At 52.7% G+C, this 21,440-nt stretch overlaps 1 protein-coding gene across 4 annotated transcripts in view; it reads left to right on the top strand.

Annotated features, from left to right (window-relative positions):
- The window catches only part of SEMA5B (semaphorin 5B), a 126,187-nt gene that overhangs the window by 77,469 nt on the left and 27,278 nt on the right, over positions 1 to 21,440 (top strand). For all 4 annotated transcript variants that reach the window (XM_084871516.1, XM_084871515.1, XM_084871514.1 and 1 more), the window contains exons 2-4: positions 9,726 to 9,934; positions 15,526 to 15,625; positions 20,199 to 20,244. In XM_084871516.1, coding sequence (XP_084727642.1) covers positions 9,781 to 9,934; positions 15,526 to 15,625; positions 20,199 to 20,244 — 300 coding nt within the window. In that variant the 5' untranslated portion in view covers positions 9,726 to 9,780. The remainder of the gene's footprint in view (positions 1 to 9,725; positions 9,935 to 15,525; positions 15,626 to 20,198; positions 20,245 to 21,440) is intronic.

Consider the following 21,440-nt stretch of genomic DNA (forward strand, 5'->3'; position numbering starts at 1 on the left):
CCGTGTTTTTTCAAGCCCCCATCTTTTAGGGTCATAGATGGTCCTTTCCCGTCTGATTACACCCTTTTTATCAGCTAGAGGAAAAGAGCCCTGATTGCTCTGAAGGGGCCCCCTTGCAGCAGTAATTTGAGGGCTCAGCTCCCCTCCCTGGTCCTCCTTTCTTTGCAGGTGGGCTGGTATGTCCTCAGGGTGCAGTGGGGGCTGAGATCCAGCCGTGCCCCTGGTGTGGGGCTGGGTTCTCTTGGAGAAAGAGGCACCCAATCAGTTCTGGTTCTGAGAGTTGCCCACAACCCATCCCTCCCACTGTCTGCTGCCCCTTAACTTCCCCAAGCTCAGACCCACCCTCTTTCTGCTGTTCCCTCAGTCTGGAGTGCCCTGCCCTGATGCCTGGGGAAATTCCCCCTTCTTTTCTCCAAGACTATATTTGAGTTCTGCCTTCCAGGCGGGGCACCTTAGACCTCCATCCTATTGCATTATCTGCCCTTGCCCAGGGCAGCTTGCATCTCTCTTCAGACCCCTCCCGGTCTGCTGCCTGCTCATCTAGCCATGCTGCCTTCTCCTTTGCAGCCCTGGAACCTGCAGGAGGGCTGGGACCTCTTTCTTTAAAAAAAATGTATTTCATTGATTTTTTTTTACAGAGAGGAAGGGAGGATAGTTAGAAACATTGATAAGAGAGAAACATCGACCAGCTGCCTCCTGCACACCCCCTATTGGGGATATGCCCGCAACCAAGGTACATGCCCTTGACCGGAATCGAACCTGGGACCTTTCAGTCCACAGGCTGATGCTCTACCCACTGAGCCAAACCACTTTCGGCTGGGACCTCTTTCTTAATCCTCCTACTGAAGGATCTGAGGGTCCTCGGTGTGGCAATCCAGCCTCTCTCCGTAGGAACGCTGGCTTGCTGGCGAGCAGGGGAGGGCACAGTTGTGCAGGGGGAGCCTGTTGGGGGGCCAGTTTGGGTTCATGGGAAATTCAGCACACACACACACACACACACCCACACACACACACACTACCCATGCTCCTCATCCTTTGCCCCAGAGAGAAGTTCCTTCCAACAGCTCTGGCCTGGCCCTCTGCCCTTCTCTCTCACGCAGCAATGTCATCCCCTCCCACAGTTTGAGCTAATCCTCCTCCCACTCTCTGTGCTGGGAGAATGAACCCCGGAGAAGTCCCAGAGAAGGCATCCTCCAGGGGGTGCCTGTGTGGGTGTGCATTCTCTCGCACACACATGCACACGCATTCACACGCCTCCAGGCAGCATTCGCGTGACCTCCTATCGAGGTCTACAGGGAATTGGGGCAGCAGCGGGAGAGAAGGCAATAGAAGCTCTGGCCGATGATTTGGGAAAATGCTTTCCTTATCACTGGGGGTTTCCCGAAATAGCAGGAGGCCGCTGGTGCTGTGCCTCCCTTCCTCCAACTCCTGGCGTGAGCATCCTGCAGCAGAGCCAGGAGCCGGGCCCTGAGAGAGGGCCAAGCTCAGGCTTCCTGTGTCCCCTCATCCACCCTGACCCAGGCCCCGTCGGTCGTTCTCTCTGCTGGTGACACGGTGTTCCTTGGGGAAAGGTCTCCTCTCCTCTTGTAGACTATCCGCTCCTTGAAGGCAGGGACCTTGCTTATGTCATATGGGCCTCTCCCCTCCCTCACTTTCCCTATCTATACAGAGCCCAGCACATACTGAGTGTTCAGTAAATGTTCAGTGAATTTATGTGTAAATGAGTGAAAAATGAGCCTGAGACAGACACCTGGTCACCAGTTGAATATTTTATGTACGTGAATTCATTCATACAAATGTGTTTCATGAAGGACCTCCTCTGTGCCCGGCTCCCCTCTGGGTGCACCATAAGCACGCTCCCTAAAGCAGGTGGATTATTCACCTCATCATACAGGTGATGAGACAGATTTGCACGTAGGTCTGGCAGTCCCCCAAGCTCAGAACTTCCACGGCGCTCCACACTCCTCAGGAAGACTGGCTGGCTTCTGCTACGCCCCGCCAGAAGAGACGTTCTGGGATTCTTTTAACATCATACCAGACAAACCTATCAAAAATAGAAATTCTTGTCTGTCATAGGAGAATTGGTTGTAAGTATGAGAACCCAAACTGTAGGGATAGGAATGGTGCTTGGCTAGTGATAACTGAGACCTGAAAATCAAGGGTGTGAGCAGAGCAGGAGTGAATGATCCTCTAGTAATAATTCTATCTAATAAAAGAGTAATATGCAAATTAACCATCACTCCGTGGCACCCATAGACACAAGATGGAGGTGCCCAGTCCTCTCAGGTCCGATGGGGTCCCCCAGTCCCAGGGAGGGCTGCCGATGAGAGCTGGCAGTGTGTGGCCCAGGCTGTTGGCCTGGGAGACGGCAATGCCCCTTCCCCTCCCCCACCCCCCAGCGTGATCCATTCCCAGCTGAGGCCTGGGCCCTCGGCCTGAGAGGTGCCCGCACCCCTCTGGTGTGATCAGCTCCTAGCTGTGGCCAGGGCCATAGGCCTGGGAGGCAACTGTGCCCCCCCCCCTTCCCCAGTGCAATCAGCTCCCAGCTGTGGCCTGGGGGTATAGGTCTGGGAGGCAGCCGTGCCCCCCAGAGCCATCCCCTCTCAGTGGCGGCCTGGGGTGTCAGCCTCCAAAGGGCCTGCACCCCCATGGAGTGATCCCCACACACACACCTATAACCTTGGAAATTCCCTTGCCCCCTGGCAAGTGATTGGAGATGGGGGGTTGGGAAATCTGGGTGATGCTGCCCAGCAAACCTCTGCCATTGGGTAGAAACTTCTGACCAGGTTAGGGAGGTAAATGGGTTTTGTTTAAAATCTTTAGAAACCGCAAAGGAAATGTCTGAGGTTGTGTTACACATTGGAACAACTAATTTCTGAAGGCAAACGGGGACATTGCAGTTACATTACTGGAGAGTGCCCCGAGTCCGGAGGTTGGCTCTGCAAGGGCACTGGCAGGTGCTCCCCACCCTGGTTCCTCAGCACCTTGGGCAGGGCTTGAGCCACCCAGGAAGGCCTTTTCCCTTACAGTTTTCTCCAAGGCAGGGAGGTTTTGTAGACATGAATAAGAAGTGCCCACGCACAAGTCCTGAAGATGCTGGGGCTGGCCGAAATGACAAACAAACCAGGAAAAGAGCAAAACCAGAAACACCACAGATCCCAACATAGATCTCTTTTTCTTCAGATGACCAGTGTGCTTCCCTCTTCTTCATCTTCTGGAAGCAATCAAATTCAAGTACTGATGATTCTACCAATGGAAAAGTTAAGAGAAAGAGAGGACAGAAAAGGAATAAAAGGAGAAAAGAAAAAAAGGACAAAAGATGAAACATCAAGAAAAAGAGAGAAGGAGGAAAGGAAGGAACAACCACATGATATCACCTTTCCAAAGTCTCATGAAATTCCTGTTTAAGGAGTTTATTTTATGACACTTTTAGTTTGGGTTTACATTTTTACTGGTTTGTCAAGACCACGGCAGGTACACTATCCAATATGTTAAAGAAAAAGCCCTATCTAATAAAGAAGGAATATTCAGGGGAGGGCATTTGGGTGTAACCAGGCTGTCAGGGAGGGCAGTTGGGGATGATCAGATCGCAGGGGAACAGTTAGGCATCGATCAGGCTGGCAGGGGAGTGATTAGGGGTGATCAGGCTGGCAGGCAGAAGCAGTTAGGGGCAATCAGGCAGGCAGGCGAGCAGTTGGGAGCCAGCAGTTCCGGATTGTGAAAGGGATGTCCGACTGCCTATTTAGGCCTGATCCCTGTGGACATCCAGGGGTCCCAGATTGGAGAGGGTGCAGGTTGGGCTGAGGAACACCTCCTTCCAGTGCACAAATTTCGTGCACCCAGCCTCTAGTCTATATATATATATAAAGAGCCAGGGTCATAACATCCACAATGACTGGAGGCTTAACCGAACGCCAGGCTGCGCACACAACAGGCGAGGGGGCTGAACTGCTGATCTCTTGAAGAGAAAGAGAGGCAGAGCTGATCAGCAGCAGCAGTGGCTGCTGGCGAGGCTGGGAGAGAGAGACACAGGGTGCATCTCTCTCCAGGCCTCACCAGCAGCCAAGCGTCTCTCTCCCAGAGGTCAGCAGTTCAGCCCGCTCCCAGCAGCCTGGGGAGGCTACTAATCAGCCCTACCTCTATGATCAAGCCCAGAGATAGGCCCAGAGATGCTGACTGGCATATAAACCAACCAATCAGAACCAAATCTGTGTGAACTGCAGGTGCTGTTTAAGTCGGGTAGACAAAATAACTCATTTAATCTTCACAACAACTCTGTGAGGTAGGTGTTATCCCAGGTTCCGCCTGTCTTTCTGCACCACATCCTTTATCGCCTGGCTAACGGCCACTTAAAGCAGCAGAGGCTAATGTAGCACCATCCACCCTACCTGCAGGCCAGGTGGAAAGAAGGCAAGCCCTCTCAGAGCGTTTCCCCCAAAGCCCCACCATGACTTCCTCCGCCCCTCACTGGCCACCAGGTCCGAAAGGCTGGGAATGGCTTTGAGCAGGGCGCACTGCCCCGCCCCACACCAAGTCTCCTTGCGGAAGGAGAGGGCAGGAGTGGACATGAGGAGGCAGTGCTGCGTAGGTGGCTCCTGGTCTGACACCACTCCTCTGACGGACTTCAGCAAAACCAGGGGAAACTTCACTACAAGGATCCGGGAGGGGGTGGCTCATGGACATAGGATGTAGTCTGACCTCAGGAAAGGGCTAGAACCTGGAGTGGAAGGCTGTCAGCATCCATTATCCGTGTCTCTCCTCAGCCCATGTGACAGGTGGGAGATGGCCACCCACCTGTCCTCATTACATGTTCCTAGTTCCTCTGGAAAGACTGACTTGACCTTGGGGGTGGGGAGGGGACCCAAATTGCCATGGGAGAGCATCTGATTGGTCTGTTTTAACCACACAAATATCCTTAATGTAGCAGCTATGATGGGGGTGAGGGCGATATGTGTATATATGAGGTGCCAGGGGCCTTTGACCTGTGGATGGAGGGGGGATCATTTCCAAAGGTGGGGAATTCTTGGAATTGGGAAGTCAGTCTCCCCACCACTCACACACACACCCCAAGTATCTAAAAGTCTGCTCAAAAAGTCAGACTTGGCCCTTGTTGGTGTGGCTCAGTGGCTACAGTCCACACACCGAAGGGTACCATGCGGGCTTGATTCCCGGTCCAGGGCTGGGTTGCAGTTTCTATCCCTGGCCCTGGTTGGGGCAGGAGCTGGAGGCAACCAATCAATGTGTCTCTCTCACATCAATGTTTCTCTTTCTCTCTCCTCCTCCTCCTCCCTTTCTCTTCCTCTCTCCCACTCTCTCTAAAAAGAGATGGAACAAAATATCCTCGGATGAGGAATAATAACAACAAAAGTCAGACCCTGTAACACCCTCGGTTTTGGGGATTAACCACTCTTTGTTTTCCAGTGTGGCACCCCTATTCCACTGGTATTTGCAAAGCTCCAAGCCCTGGCTCATTGAGCTCTGTCCTGACCATTAGCACCCCATGCCTGGCTGTCCGGGTCCTTCTGTCCCTCCTTTGCACCCTTCTTAGGGTCTACTGTCTTCCTTGCCAAGGGCAGAGGAGGTCCTGGAAGATGGTGGCAAAAGAGGTATGTGTGTGAGCCCCTGTGGGACTCCTAAGTCATCCCCTGGGACCCCCTATGCACTCTTAAGGACTGGAATGCCCAAACTGTCCCCTCCCTGATCAGTGCCCGTTCTGTCTATCTATGGGCGACTCTCCTGGGTCTGTGTGGTGTGCACATCCATCTGCTGCCATGGCTCTCTCCTCCTCTCTCTCTCCCCAACCTGAGTGGAGGAGATCCGGAATCCAGGTCCTGCCCTCAGACCTTAGCAACCCCCATTCACAGCTGTGCTCCTTCCCTTCTCAACAGCTGGAGCCCAGGTGGAGGAAGGGATCTTAATCTAGCAATTATTGATTCTGGAGGGCCGTGGAAGACCTAGTTACATAAAAACCATAAGTTATGGATGTTAGGTATATTAAGTACCTAAGGGGAGGGAATAGGGGAAGGATGTGCTCCTAATTCAGGCCCAGAGCTCAGGATCTGGCCACACAGAGGGGTGGGGCAGGCCTGGGGGCAGTGGAGGTGGTAGTCAGCCCTGGGTGGGAGGCAGGAGGCCTGAGAAGGAAGCAGGGGGAGAGGGAGGGTTGGGAATAATGAGGTGAGGGCCGTTGTCCTAATACCTTAGTTGTTCTGAGCAGCTGAGAGGAACAGCCCAGCTAAGGTCTAAAGAGATGATATTTGCATATGTGTTGAATATCACCAATTAGGTGTAACCCCAAGGAAACAGATGGCACAAATTGGGACGGCAGTTTAATGAAAGAATGATTTACCAAGCAGTGGGAAGGGATTCGGAGCCACTTGTGAGTGCTCACCGTGGGCCTCCGGGGCTGGTGAGGAGGCGGTGGTACCCCTGGGTGTGAAGGGAGGAGGGAGGGAATGATTACTGAAACCTGGAGGCTAGTACCAAGGCTCTGACTGGAGGCACTCTGCTGCCTCCTTCCTCAACCCCTCCCCTGCTATGTTCTGCCAGTGCCCTCCCCCACCATTGGTCACACAGAGGGAAGGGGTCCCTGGACGCTGCTCAGGCACAGAGCAGGAAGGAGGAGGGAGGGTGGAGGGACAGATAGGAGGCATCTAGCACAGGGGTCAGAGGGCAAAAGGAAATACCTTCAGTCCCCTCCACCTCTCCAGGGCATCCAAAGAGTTCTCACTAAAGGGTGCTCACTGTGTGCCAGGCACTGTTCAGGCCCTTTAAAGATAGTATTATAATTCCTTTAACACTTACATCTGTGGAGGGAGCTGATTTTGCTATTCTCACTCCCAGTTTGAGGAAACCAAAGCGGGGAGGAGTGAGTATTGTTCCCAGAGTCACACAGCTGGTAAACAGAAGAGCTGGGGTTTGAACCCAGGTTGACCGGCTCCAGAGGGTTGCCCTGGCCTGTGATTCCCCACTCCCTGAGGCCAGGGATCAGTTGTGGGGAAAGGAGACCCCGGACAGGACAGCAGTGCCAAGCGCCAGGCCCCAGGAAGGGCCCGGCTCAGCCCGGAGGACTACCTCGGGGAGTGCCAGTGTGAAACATCACTCCAGCCAGTGAGCTCTGGCCAAACCTTCCTCGCAGAGGGTCTCTGCGGAGAGAGATGGTTAGACTCTCAGATGAAGGGATCAAAGAGCTGTCCTGGGAACCATTGCCCCATGGGTACGGGATGGGGCAGAGTAAGGGAGAGGGGCGCACCCCTGGGCACACACACTGTGTGGTCATGGGGGTATTCCCTTGGAGCCTGGCAGCAATGCCAGGAGGGCCTTAGCCCATTGCACACACAAGGGAGGAAGCTTAGGCCTGGAAGAAACCCATCCTCCTGTGATTCTCCAGACCTGGGTGAGGAGTGGCAGCAGGAAGGGAAGAGAGAGGAGGGGTTGGGAGCAAAGGGACTTAGAGAGGGATGAAACCCCAAGGGCTGCTAGTCTTGGGAAGGCTGGCAGAATCCCCTTGGGGTCACTCACCTGGAGGCTGCAGGCCGCCATTCTCAGTGGGAGTGATTCTGATTGGTTCCCCCATGAGCCCCGAGTTCATTTAACCTTTCATTTCACAGATGAGGAAAGTGACACCAGGAGGTCCCGCAGTGAGAGGCCTGGGGCCGGGGAGCTTGGTGACACAGTAATGGACAGCCTCTGAGGAGATCTGGGAGAGGGCTCAGACTGTGTGAGGCGGGCTGCAGGGAGCTATCCGGCCTTCCCTGCTAGGAGTTTTAGGAACCAGAGTTAGTTTTCCAAAAAGGATTAATTTTCAATAGACTAGGTGATAGTAGACATATTTATTATTCAAAAATGAAAATAATTTATAAAGTATATATTGAGAAGGCTGGATTACTATTTTGCTATTTACAGGTAACTATATATATATAGTTTGATTTATTATTTCAGTGTATGTTAATGCTAAGATAAGCAAATAGAAATATATATATTCTTGTCTCTACTCTCCTTTTCACAAAAGGTGGCATGCTATTACCCTGTTTTGCACCTTGCTTTTTTTCACTTAATATCTTTGGAGAGTTCTCCATATTAAAATCTAGAGGAAATCTCATTATTTTTTCTTTTTCTTTTTTTAAAAATATATTTTATTGATTTTTTACAGAGAGGAAAGGAGAGAGATAGAGAGCTAGAAACGTCGATGAGAGAGAAACATCGACCAGCTGCCTCCTGCACACCCCCCACCGGGGATGTGCCCGCAACCAATGTACATGCCGCTGACCGGAATCGAACCTGGGACCCCTCAGTCCGCAGACCCATGCTCCACCACTGAGCCAAACCGGCTTCGGTGAAACCTCATTCTTTTCTAGAGCTGCACAGTATCCCATTACAAAGATCCATCACAGGGTATTGAATAAGCCTCTGGTTGCTAGGTATTGGGTTGTTACCCGTCTTCTCTTACTACACAGAACGCACAGGAATAATCTTGTGCCTCCCTGACTTGGCAGATGTGTAGGTGCCTCTGGAGTCTATTCTGCTTCTTGATAACCTGTGATGGAGGAACAGGTTTTATTTATCAATTTACAGCCTGTTGCAGGTGGATGATCACGTAAAATGTAATAAAAGTGAATCCCTAGGGAAGTGAATTGAAAAACAAAACAAAACCCCTGCAAAATACAAGCCCAAATATTTTGTTATCAGATCCACTAGACATGAAAATTATTCTGTCAAATAACAATAAAGATTTTTAAACACTTACTCTCCGATGTCTGCATTAATCTTGCCACAGAGTCATCAAAGTTCATACAGCCTCACCAGCAGTGGTCTAACTTGGTTTCTTGCTAAACCGATAGGTGAGCAGAGGTTATCTCAGGCTAATTGTTAATAATTGCTCTTATTCTGAATGCGAATAAGTGTCATTTGTGTTTTTAAGCCCAATTTGCATTTATATTCATTTTCTACTGGACTGTTGGTTTTTTTCTTCTTGATTCCCAGGAGTTATTTACATAGCAGGAATATTAGCTCCTTTGTCTGTGATATGAATTGCAAATATTTTTCCAGTTTGTTATTTGGTTTTGCTTAACACTGTTTTTGTTTTTTGGTTGTTTTGTTAGCTAGGGGTTTTTTTTTGTTTTGTTTTGTTTTGTTTTTTGTTGGTGTTTTCTTTTTTGGGGGGTGTTGGGGGAGAGAGAGGCATGCAGAAGTTTGTGGATTTTATGTAGTTAAATATTTTCTTCAATAACTTCTGGATTTTGAGTCATGGTTCTTCCACTCCAAGATTATAAAGATTACTGCCCACATTTTCTTCTAGTATTTTGTTGGTTTTATTCTTAGCATTTAATCTTTTATCCAGTTGGAATTTTTCCTAGTATAAGGTGTAAGTTATGGGCCCAAATTTATCTCTTTATAACTGGCTATTCATTCACCTTAGCTCCATTTATTAAAATCCCTAAGATACCACTTTTATCATTAAGACAAATTTTAAGCCATTTGGGATCATAATAGGAAAAAGCTCTATAATTTGTCAGTTTTGGGTAGAATACCATTCCAAGGGAAATTAGCTTTCAAGCTGTGATCTATAACTTTGTATTTCTAAAGCAGAATAAACTCTAACTAACATAAATTTCTATTTAAACAAACAAAAGCCAAACCTGTGGGGCCCCTGACATCCCCGAGGAACTTGGGAGAAGAGGAACTTGGGAAGGAGCACGCGGTGAGACTGAATGTTTGCGTTGCAGGTCTTCCCCGGCCTGCTGGCCTGCTGCCGGGAGCCGGGACCCAGAGGGGCCCACCATGGTGCTCCCGGGAGCCCTGGCTGCCACCCTGTTCCCGCCCAGCCTCGTGCTGCTGGTCTGCCACCTCTCCAGCTCCCAGGATGTCACCCCTGACCCCAGCCATGAGCAGCAGCTGTGCGCCCTGAGAGAACACCCCATCGTGGCCTTTGCAGGTGAGAGACCCTTCCCACCCAGTCTTTCTGCAGTGACCATGTCCTCAAGGACACAGGCCCACCTAGGATTCAGAGATGCGTAAGGACGGCGGCCATGGGCGGGATGGGTCTGAGTTTAGTCTCCAGACAATGTGTTCAGGCCCCTCTCTCATACTTACCTGGGAGGCGGGGTCTCCCTCTGGCTTCCTTTGCTGGGGAAAGAGGCGTGGGCCCCCTGGGTGGGCTGCCAAGGGCTGGTCCCGCTCAGCTCTGGCTCTCCTGGAAGCATGAGCTCTGCGTCCTGGCTTTTCTGGGGGGAAGGGGAGAATGAGATGGCTCACTCCTCAGAAGTGCCTCGTGATCTCTGCAAAGCCTCCTGCTCTACGACGTCTGCAGGGATGCCCGTCATTGGGGGGCTGGGAGCCCCCTGGCATAGGGGCCCTGGTGACTAATAACTCCTTTGGTCTGTCAAGGGAGGACATAGGAGTATCCATCTGAAGTGTTTCCCAAGCTGGGATTTGTGAATTGCTGGGCATGTGCCGAGGGTCTGCCAGTTTTCAATAAGAGTTTCTAAGATGAGTATATGCATTTGATGATCATCTAAAAACAAAGCAAAAACTCAAACACTGGAGCTTCCTGGATATTCTCCCCTGACCTGTGAGCCTGTGGTGGTGTGACCATCACATCAATACTTTGGGCCCATTGCCTCATGGAAGCCCACACTGATGTAATCTGAGGGGTCCTCAGGTTCTTAAGTCTCATGAACACCTGTCCTGTCTCCCTTCCCTGTAACCCTGGCTGGGAGGCAGGGCAAGGCTACCACGCCTTTTGACAGATGCGGGCCGAGGTGCAGAGGGTCGGAGAGACTAGTCAGAGCCTCCCGACTCAGGACCAGACAGAGTGACGGAGCGCCCCACCCTCCGGTGCCAGGCAGGAGGAGCAGCCGTCCTCTGGGATGCCACAGCCCGTCAGGAGGGGCAAGATGAAAACCAGCCAGGACTGGTTGGCTCAGTGGATAGAGTGTCTGCCTGTGGATTGAAAGGTCCCAGGTTCGATTCCGGTCAAGGTCATGTACCTTGGTTGCAGGCACATCAGCAGTGGGGAGTATGCAGGCGGAAGGTGATCGATATTTCTCTCACATCGATGTTTCTAACTGTCTATCCATCTCCCTTCCTCTCTAAAAAATCACTAAAATATATAAAATAAAATAAAAAGATGGAAACCAGCATTGCCCTGGCTGGTTTGGCTCAGTGGATTGAGCATTGGCCTGTGGACTGAAAGGTCCCAGGTTCGATTCTGGTAAAGGGCACATGCTCAGATTGTGGGCTTGATCCCCAGTGGGGGGCATGCAGGAGGCAACTGATCAATGATTCTCTCATTGTTATTGTTTTTATCTCTGTCTCTTCTCCCTTCCTGTCTGAAATCAATTATATATATATATTTAAGATGGAACCCAGCATGGAAAAATAAACCCATGAGTCAAAGGCTGGCATGGGATTGAGGGCAGGGGAGCCCTATGAATCGGAGTGGGGGGCTGTGAGAGGGGAGACTGGGGGGCTGTGAGGAGGGAGAAGTGTGGGGTTCCCAGCTGCGGGCTGCTCCTGTCTCCTGTCTTGGGGAGCTTTTCCAGCTGGTTTCTCTGTGCTATTTTCTCTGTCTTGCTTGAGCTGGGATCCAGGCTTTAAAGGCTTAAGTGGATTACGGTAAATTAGCAATCCCTTTAAGCCTACAGAACGAGCATGCACACCTTCAGCCTTCTGAGGGCCCCTGGGGTGCTGCTGGTGGCTGTCCCTGAGGGGAAGGGCCAAGCAGGGGACAGAGGAGCCGAGAGCAGGGAATCCCTGTCCCCCAGCCAGGCTGCTCTGTACCGGGGTGGGGGTGGCAGGGGGTGGGAGATGGTTCCTTGAGTTCCTGGCTTCCTTGACACCATTTTGTACCTTCCCGTGTACATTACTTGGCTTGCCACCACACCCTCTTTCAGAAGGAGGGGATGGGGCTCAGGGTGGCATGGATGGTGACACAGTCATAAGGAATCCCCTTATTTCCGGGCAAGAGGAGACGGTCTGTCATCGGACTGGCAGCCCTGCGGAGCTGCATCCTCCCAGCTTCTCCTCCCAGCCCTATCGGCCTCCTCCGGCTCACCCTCTCCCCTCTCCTGACAGTCTCTGGCTTTTCCTGCCCACTCACTAACTTTTTGCTGGTCCTGCTTCATGCCAGGCACCGAATGGGACCCTGTGGGGCTTCAGAGGTGAGCAAGAGTCTCTTCCAGGTACTCATGTGCCTCTCATTGCTGCTTCAGTGTCACTCCCCTTCGGCCCCCAGGGCAGTTGGTCCTGGACCAGGGCTAGTCAGTCCTGCTGTCGCCCCACACCCTTTTGCACGGCTGAGTACACACTGGGGACTAGTTATGGACTGTCTTCTGGGTGACATCGTGTTCTAGAGAAGTTGCCGCAATCTATCCTAGCAAAGCCCAGGCTTCCAGTGTTCCCCTAGATGTTGTACTTTATTTCTGACCCATCTGTAGGTTTCCAAACCAGAATCTCGGGGTTTCCTTCTCCCCCGACACCTGACTGATCTGTGAGTAACCCCTCAGTACCCAGAGGAGCTGCCAGGTGCAGTCTGACATTTTCCTGTTGTGGAAGGTTACATCCTCTGCTGTGTGTTTCTTTTAAGGGGGGGCCACCTGGGTTTCTCTCTCTCTCTCTCTCTCCATATATATATATATATATATATATATATATATATATATATATATATATATATATATATAATTTTATTTTAAATATATTTTATTGATTTCAGAGAAGAAGGGAGAGGGAGAGATAGAAACATCAACAATGAGAGAGAATCATTGATTGGCTGCCTCCTGCATGCCCTCCCACTGGGGATCGAGCCCACAACCCTGGGCATGTGCTCTTGACTGGAATCGAACCCAGGACCTTTCAGTCTGCAGGCAGATGCTCTGTCCACTGAGCCAAACCAGCCAGGGCCACCTGTGTATCTCTTTGGCCCTCACGGTGTTCCTCTCACCATGGCATGGCCTTTCCAGGCAGCAGGGGAAGCCAGTATGAAGTTCACACTGGCAGTGGTTAATCCACAAGGTGGGTAATTGAATTGACTGTACATAATTAAAGTCACAGGCGCGTCATGGAGAATGTCATTTTTCTCTTAAAGACGCTGTCCAAAGCCTTCACTGCACACGGAGCTCAGACGTGCTCCGTGTTTTAATGACAGCCCTCCCTCCGATCTGTCCTCTTTGCCTGTTTAATCGGAGATGCTGGCTGCCTTCCCAAGGAGGCCCCTCCAGGATGGCGGGCCGCACGTCTCTCCCTTTCCCCTTCGCCCGTGAGGGGAGGGGGACAGAAACTGGGAGGGGCCTCCACCCGCCCTGCCCCTGGCTCCTGCCCTGTTTCCTCTCCCCCTTCCCACCTCCCCAAGGACCCACCTAAGCAAAGACTGAGAAGTCCCCAGATGAGGCTCCTTCTGGTTTGCTGCAGACCAGTCATGCCATCTCTTGCCCTGTTTGGCTGCCCACATCTAGAATGGCTCTGTTGGGAGGGGAGAGAATTAAAGTGTGACCCAGTTGCTACTTCTGGAGAGCGCATCCAGTCTGATGGGCAAGCCCTTTCACACACACACACACACACACCCCCCCCCCCCGCCCCCTCTCCGCGAAAATACACTTGAGCACATTGAGTGATAATAACATACAATGTGAATGGAACGGAAAGGGTAGAGAGAATGTAGACCAAAATAAAACCAGCTGGAGGGGCAGTAACCCAGGAGAGCTTCCTGGAGGAAGAGGACCCTTGGCTTAGTCTCTAAGGTAGTATAACATCTTACCAGGGTTTCTGAGAGTGGCCCCGAGGCCAGCTAAAAACCCAGTCTGCCTGACCGCAAATCTACTTATTGTACCGATACTGCACAAGTGTCATTGCAATTACATGTCCATTGTGGCCAATCCATAGCCACCTGCTGGGGGCAGAGGCAGAACCAAGGGGTTAGCTTCACTGTGTTGCAGAATTTCTTATTCCTTTTTAAATTATGCATAACACGGTTTTCTAAAACACATCCAACTCGTAAAACCTCCAGTTCTCCGGCGAGCGATTAAGTGTTTGCCTGTTGTGCAGAAACGAAGGGCTGCTTTCACTCTGTAGTGGAGGGATAATGAGCAATGATTTACTTCCCTTGGATTACACACACACATACACACACACACACACACACACACACACACACACACTCCGCCGGGCCTCCCGGGAGCCGGTCGCTAATGCGCTGTGGGGAGGAAGCACAGGGCCTTGCCTTCCTGCCTTGTGAGCATGAATGTTCCTCTGCTCAGGGCTCTCTCGTTCCCGCTCAGGTCCCTGCCACCCATGAGGCAGGGGTGAGGGGCAGCTCTTAGGAGGCCATGCACTGAGGTGGGAGAAGCGGGCCTCCATAGCAGTCATCTGGGTACCATGCCCCAAGCCTGCCCTCCCCACACCGCTGCCCATCCATCCAGAAGGCTGCCAGTCTCCTCTCTGCCCACACCCTGCCCATGAGAAGGGTTGGCCTTGTCTGGGAAGACCTTTCCTTGGAGACAGGGATGGACGCTGACCACCCACCCTCTGCGGAGCCTTGTCGGATAACCCGACTCTTCTTGTGCAGGAGGGAGCTGAGGGTCACTCAGACGTTCATTCAGACACTGCCGAGTGCTGGGAGAGGCCTGGCAATCCAAGAAGCAATACCTTCCCTGTCCCCCAGGACAGACCACCGGGATAGACACCCAGGGATAGGGGGACTTTGATGGCAGTCAAGTAAAGGTCTGTGGGAGCCCCTTACTCTCGGCTGGGGGAGTCAGGGAAGGCTTCTTGGAGGAGGTGGTGTAGGAGGACAGAAGCGCGGGAGGGTGCAGGCTCTTGTGGAACAGATGGGAGAAGTGCACGGTGTTCTGGTTTAGCATGGCAGGGTGGAGAGTCTAAGGCGGGTGTAAAAGATGAAGCAGCATTCTTTCCAGGGGTCACTGAGTAATGACGGTGCCAGGCATCTGGCTTGGGGGGACCGTGGGGCCCCAGGTTGGGATGTTTTCTCCAGGAGCTTTTTCAGGCTCCAGCTGGAGAGGGACGCAACGAGATTTGCATTTTGGAAAGATCACTCTGGTCGCCCTATGGGAAATGGACTGGAAGGGCAGGCGTGGAAGCCAGGCCAATCAGGAGGCTGTTGTCATCAGTCCAGGCTAGAGCTGCTGGAGGCTGGATGGGGGGTGGGGTGCAGAGGGCACGATGGATGGGTTTCAGAGAGAGTCGGATGTATACCAGTCAGGGTTTGCCGGAGTGTTTGATGCAGCTGGCGAGGGTCTGAGGGAGTCAAGGGTGATTGCAGGTCTCCCTTCAGCAGCTGGGGCAGGTGGAGCCCTCTTCTGAGGTAGGAAAAAAGCGGGGACAGGGACAACACCCCACTCCTGCTCCCCACCACCTCCCAGCCGGCTGCTCACAGATCTCCTGGTGCCCCCAGCCTCACTGCACCCTCACTGCACCCCGACTGATGCTTCACCCTCCCGTTCTCCTGTCCGGTGCTGGGCAGCTGGTAGCCTGGTCCATGGTAACTGGATGTCTGCCTCTCCCTTCCAGACCTGAAGCCCTGGGTCTCTAACTTCACCTACCCTGGAGCCCGAGACTTCTCCCAGCTTGCTCTGGATCCCCCCAGGAACCAGCTCATCGTGGGAGCCAGGTAAAACGGTGCAGGAGGGTTGGGGTCAAGAGTGCAGGTGCTTAGAATTGGGTGCAGGGAATGTTGTCTGGGGTGAGCCTACTGTGGGCTTTCTCGTGTCCTGGGCCCCTGTTCCTCTCTGAGCCTGAATGTCTGTCTCCCACAGAAGGAAGCATTTGGGGTTGGGGATGGAGGAGTGACCTCCAGATCTCAGCAAGCCATGTACCTCGGTGGCTGGCAGTTACTGAGAGCGGCCTCCTCCTGCCCCCTGTCCCTGCCATGCGGCCTAGCTGGCATCCTCCCTGGGAGCTCCGTGCAGAGAAGGTGCCCAGGAGCCCCCTGCTGGCCGGCCGGCCACCTGCACCTGGGACTCCGGGACACAGGCCTTGGCTTCTGTCAGGCAGGACCTCGCTTCCCTGTTACCTGACCTCCTTTAGTCCCACTGTCCAGGGCCAGTATCCAAAGGATAATACACTCTAGGGAGAATTTATGGGGTGGAGGAGGAGGAGATAATTCTCACAAAATTATAGACCAGGAGTTCTGGTGGGGAAGGGAGCTCAGAGATGGTTGAGTCCAGTGGGTCCCAAAGAGTGGACCAGCCACACCATCAACAGCTGGGAATTTATTAGAAATGCAAATCCTTGGGCTCTACCCCAAATCGCTGAACTGGAAGCTCTGGGCGGGCCAGCAGCCTGCATTTCAGCAGCCCCTCCAGGCGAGACTGCAGCACGCTCAGGTTTGAGAACGCTGGCCCACTAACCCAACTGCCTTTGATGTAACCACGAAGAGGCAGAGAGAGGCCTGATGAGGGCAAGGAGCCCAAACCCACAGTCCAGGTATGTGCCCTGACCAGGAATTGAACTAGAGACCTTCTGAAAGTGCACGGAATGAAGCTCAACTAATTGAGCCACTCGGGCTGGGTTCATTTTTATTTTTAAAAGAACTAGTCACAGTGCATCGGTGCTACATGCTGTGGTATAACGTTCAGAAGGTACAGATAGTATACGGTGACGAGCAGGGCGTCCCCTCCGCACTCGCAGCAGGACCCCTCCTCAAAGGCACACCCTACTGTGTGTGTGTGTGTGTGTGTGTGTGTCTGCCCAGAAATATCTGTACATGTGCAAGTCTGCAAGAGTATGGACTTCACTTTCCAGCTCAGAGAATACTTGTTCTGCTGTTTATTTTTGAGATACTCAGGGATTTACATGCAGCTGTAAGAACTAACACAGAGAGACCTAATTCATAAGCCTCCTGCCCAGTTTCTCTTAATGATAACATCTTGCCTAACAGCCGTACAACATTCCAGTCAGGACGGTGACCGGTGACGTTTACCGTAGGTATTTTTCAAAATCCTGATGCCTGGCTCTGGGCTGTGTGGAAACATTTTATTTTATTTTTTTTTTAATATATTTTATTGATTTTTTTTACAGAGAGGAAGGGAGAGGGATAGAAAGTTAGAAACACCGATGAGAGAGAATCATGTATCAGTTGCCCCCTGCACACCCCCTACTGGGAATGTGCCCTCAACCAATGTACATGCCCTTGACCAGAATTGAACCTGGGACCTTTCAGTCTGCAGGCTGGCGCTTCATCCACTGAGCCAAACCGGTTTGGGCCGTATGGAAACATTTTAGAAGCTGCCACTCGTCCCGCGCCGGCCGTGCACCAGGCACCATCTTACATACCATCTTACGTATGTAGAGAAGCATCTAAAACATGTAGGCAGTCTGATATGTAAAGACGCACCTCATCTTCACAAGAACCCCAGGAATGGTGTTCTATGAGTGGCCCCATTGTATGGACCCGGAAACTGAGGCTCAGAAGGATAGGTGCTTGCCTGTGGTCACACTGCTCTTCCCGACCCAATCTGGGGCTCCCCCCACACATACCTTTTCCTATCCCTGGTCCCCGCTCCCCCAATCCTGGCTGTGCCACAGGATCGAGGTGGGGGTAGGGGGAACCAGCCCTGGACTTGCCCCTTGCACCTCTTGGAGCAAACAAATGGGTCCTTGCCTTCTTCTCCCTTTCCTTCCTCCCCTTCTGCCCCCCACATTCCTCCTCCTTCTTGAGCCCCGGGCCTCTGGAATTCCGGCTAGGGGACGTGTTTCTGCTCCTTTACACCCCGCCCTGTTTCCTGAGGGATTCAGGGCGGGTCAGGCTACAGCGACTTCTCTCTGTTCTCATCTCCCAGAAGAGCAGACCTCGACGTCACGGTGATGAATGATTTTTGATGGGATAAACACAAAAAAAATTTTTTAAGTGATGCAATGTTTCCCTTAATTCTTTAAAGCTGTGACTGGATGCCTAAGTTACCTAGCAGGCAGCTGGGGCAGAGCCATAGCCACAGCCCATCTGTCCCCAGGCCAGGAGGGAGAGGGTGAGGCAGGCAGCTGGGGAGGGGCAGCAGAAGCCTGGAGCCAAGGTCACTGGTGAGGCCCGCCAGGACAGCAGAGCAGCTGAGCGGGCCGGGCCAGCAGCCAGAGCTGGGGAGGAGGAGTCCCCGGCCTGAGCGGCCTCCTCCAGGCCCCGGGTTCATCTGGCAGGGCCCCTCCGCGTGCTGGCCCGCTCCACAGCCCTTCCCCTCATTTCTCTTCCCGCACAGCGGAGGGAGGCCAGGACGTTCCAAAGCAATCACTCCTAAAAACGGCAGGAATGGAAAGAGGAATGACCCAAGATGTAAGAAGGAACGGAAACTCGTAGGGAAAAACCAATATTTTACATCTGCCTGACATTAATAAAGCATCTTAGCATGCATCTCGCCATTCACTGCCCTGTCTCCAGCGCCCTGTGAAAGAGGAAAGACAGCCACATCCGTCTTAGGTGCAGACGCTGAGGAGCTCAGAAGGCCCCTCACCAGCAGCGGAGCTGACTCCCCCGTCTCTGCCGCAGGGTCTGCGCTGGGAACCTGCACTCTCACGTGGCCCTCAGACCCACTAGAGCTTATGCAAGGGGGCCTTGTGGCCCCAGAGTCCAGGCAAAGCAATTTCAGCAGAGCCTGATGCTGAATAGGTAACACCATCGTTAAGACTCTATTAAAAAAAATTTTTTTTTTATTGATTTCAGAGAGGAAGGGAGAGGGAGAGATAGAAATGTCAATGATGAGAGAGAATTATTGATAGGCTGCCTCCTGCATGCCCCACACTGAGAATCAAGCCCGCAACCCGGGCATGTGTCCTGATGGGGAACTGAACCATGACTTCCTGGTTCATAGGTCCATGCTCAACCACTGAGCCACATCGGCTGGGCAAGACTCTTTTTTTTAGAGCAGTTTTAAGTTCAGCAACATTGATGGGAAGGTACAGAAAATTTCTCTATACCCCCAGCCCTACAAGTGCCGTCTCCCCCACCGGAGCGGTAAGTTTGTTACAATTGATGAACCTATGTGGACACATCATTATGTCCCAATGTCCGCACATGATGTTATGGTGCACTGTTGGTGTGTATTCTCTGGCTGGACAAATTTATAATGATATGTACCCATTATTATGGCATCATACAGAGTATTTTCACTACCCTGAACATTCTCTAAGCTCTGCCTATACATCCGTTTCCCCCCATCACTGACTCCTGGCAACCACGGATCCCCTTACTGTCCCCTAGTGGTGCCTTTCCCAGAATGTCATACAATTGGAATCAGGCAGCATGTAGCCTTTTCAGATGGGCTTCTTCCATTCAGTCATACACATTTAAGGTCCCTCTGTGTCTTGTTACATCTTTATAGCTTGTTGCTTTTTAGCGCTCAGTAATATTCCCTTTTCTGGGTAGACCACGCATTATTTATCTATTCACCTGCTAAGGGACATCTCGGCTGCTTCCAGGTTGGGCAATTATGATTAGAGCTGCTACCCACAGTCCACGTGCAGGTTTTGGTGTGGGCGTATATCCTCAACTTAAGATTTCTGAGCAGCAGGCTGATCTGAGGAATCTGCGTCTGGCAGCCCGGTGCCGGCTAGACCCTGGGGAAGAGCATTGCGAAGAGGCAGAGGGGCGATCTGGGCACGAAAAGCAGGTGGTCCGGGGAGGTGGCTGTGGACAGTCAGACCCAGAGTCACTGACTGCAGGATGCGAGGAGGCAGATAGGACCCCAGGGGCCCGTGGCGTGAGCCAGGAAAGACGGCTGGCCTGTCTGAGGAGGAGACTGGGTCTGGAGGGAGGTGAGGGGAGAAGGCAGGTGGCCTATCTGGGTGCCTGCAAGAGCTGCAGGAAGCTTTCAGGTGAACAGAAATGGGCTCCAGGGGTGGGGAGAGGGAAGTGGTGGGGGCTTTCCGGGACCTGCCAGGGTGGCCAGACGTGTGGAGTAGACAAGTCTGGGCTTTAACTCGTCCTGGGGCCATTTACCTACCTGTTTCCTGGTCTGGTCAGATGGATGAATGGGTAAGTTGGCTGGTAAGGGTCTGGCCTGAAGGACAGATCTTTGCTGTTCCCTTCAACCTCAGTTGAGCTAAGAAGGGGAAGCTCTCCTTGAGGGTCCGCGGACCGAAGACCCTCGGCCCTCGGCCCCTGTCCCGGCACCCGGCGTGCAAGGGGGAGCAGCTGCCTCTGGGACGGGCCTGCGGGCCCAGCCTGACTGATGATTTCCGTCTTGTTTTCACAGGAACTACCTCTTCAGGCTCAGCCTTGCCAATGTCTCCCTCCTTCAGGTACATTTGCTTCCTTTCTCTTCCCTTCCCTGTAATGTCCCTGGGATTTGGGGGCCCAGCTGGGGCAGCACAAAGAACAATATTCACAATTTAACCCCTCGGGTGGAAAACAGGAGCCCTGGGCTCTTCTCTCTGGCCGTGGACTCCCCCTGGCTGTCAAGGTGATTGCTGGGGGGATCATTGGAAGTGGGGGCGAGGCCACGTGAACAGGGAGGCACGCACAGGGCCCCTTCCTGCGAGGAGGGGAGGAAGGGAGCCCCAGAGCTCGGTGACCCTGGCCCTGCTTGCCTGGGACTGAAGAGCCTCAGGGTGCTGGGCCCGCAGGGCTGGAACCAGGGCAGGACTGGCAAAACGGGACTGGGTGGTCCTTCTAAGTCCTGCACCTCCATCCACAGGAAGGCCAGAGTTTTGGCCTCAAGGGACAGGATGCCCCTGGTTCCTTTCTCAGCCTGGCCTGGGTAACCCCTCCTCACCCAGCAGCTTCCCTGAGCTGTGACTTTTAGTGATTTACTGCCGAGGCCGCCCCACGCCTCCTTCGCTAAGTGCCCTGGGTGAGAAGGCGTTTTAAGGGGCCTTCTTGATCCAGAGCGTTTATCCCAGATTGAGAAATAAGATGCCACACCATCTCTGCAGGGGCTGAACATTCAAGAGAAAGGGTGGCTTCTTCAGTGGGGGGAGCACCCCCATACTCCTGTCTAGGAGGCTTGCTGGTCTCCCAGGGATCAAGTATTCATTCCCCACTTGCTGTGTGTCCCAACTGAGCTGGGGCAGAGGGGCAGTAAGACCCTCTGACCCTCCGGTCTCACAGGACAGCCAGGAGAAGTTGATGAGTGATGTGTGGAACGAGAGAATGGGATGAGGAGTTAGTCAGGGGCTGGGCTGCTGGGTATACAGTTTCACTGCAGAGGCCAGTTGGGAGAGGGGAGACCTCCTTGGTGAGCTGGTGTGACATTCTGGTCTGGTTTTTTCTTGCTATACCTGGGTCTACACCCCACAGGCCATTGCTGCTGGTTTCCAGAGGGGAGGATGAAGGGAACAGCAAAGGTCTGTCCTTCAGGCCAGACCCTTACCAGCCAACTCACCCATCCATCCATCTAACCAGCCGCAATAAACGTTGAATACCTGCTCAAGCCCAGCTCCAATCCTAGGCTTGATCCTGTGGCCACCCGGCTCAGTCACAAGCAGCCCACCCAGGG

Source organism: Pipistrellus hanaki, assembly GCF_964339955.1.
Source record: "Pipistrellus hanaki genome assembly, chromosome: 2".
NCBI lineage: Eukaryota > Metazoa > Chordata > Mammalia > Chiroptera > Vespertilionidae > Pipistrellus > Pipistrellus hanaki.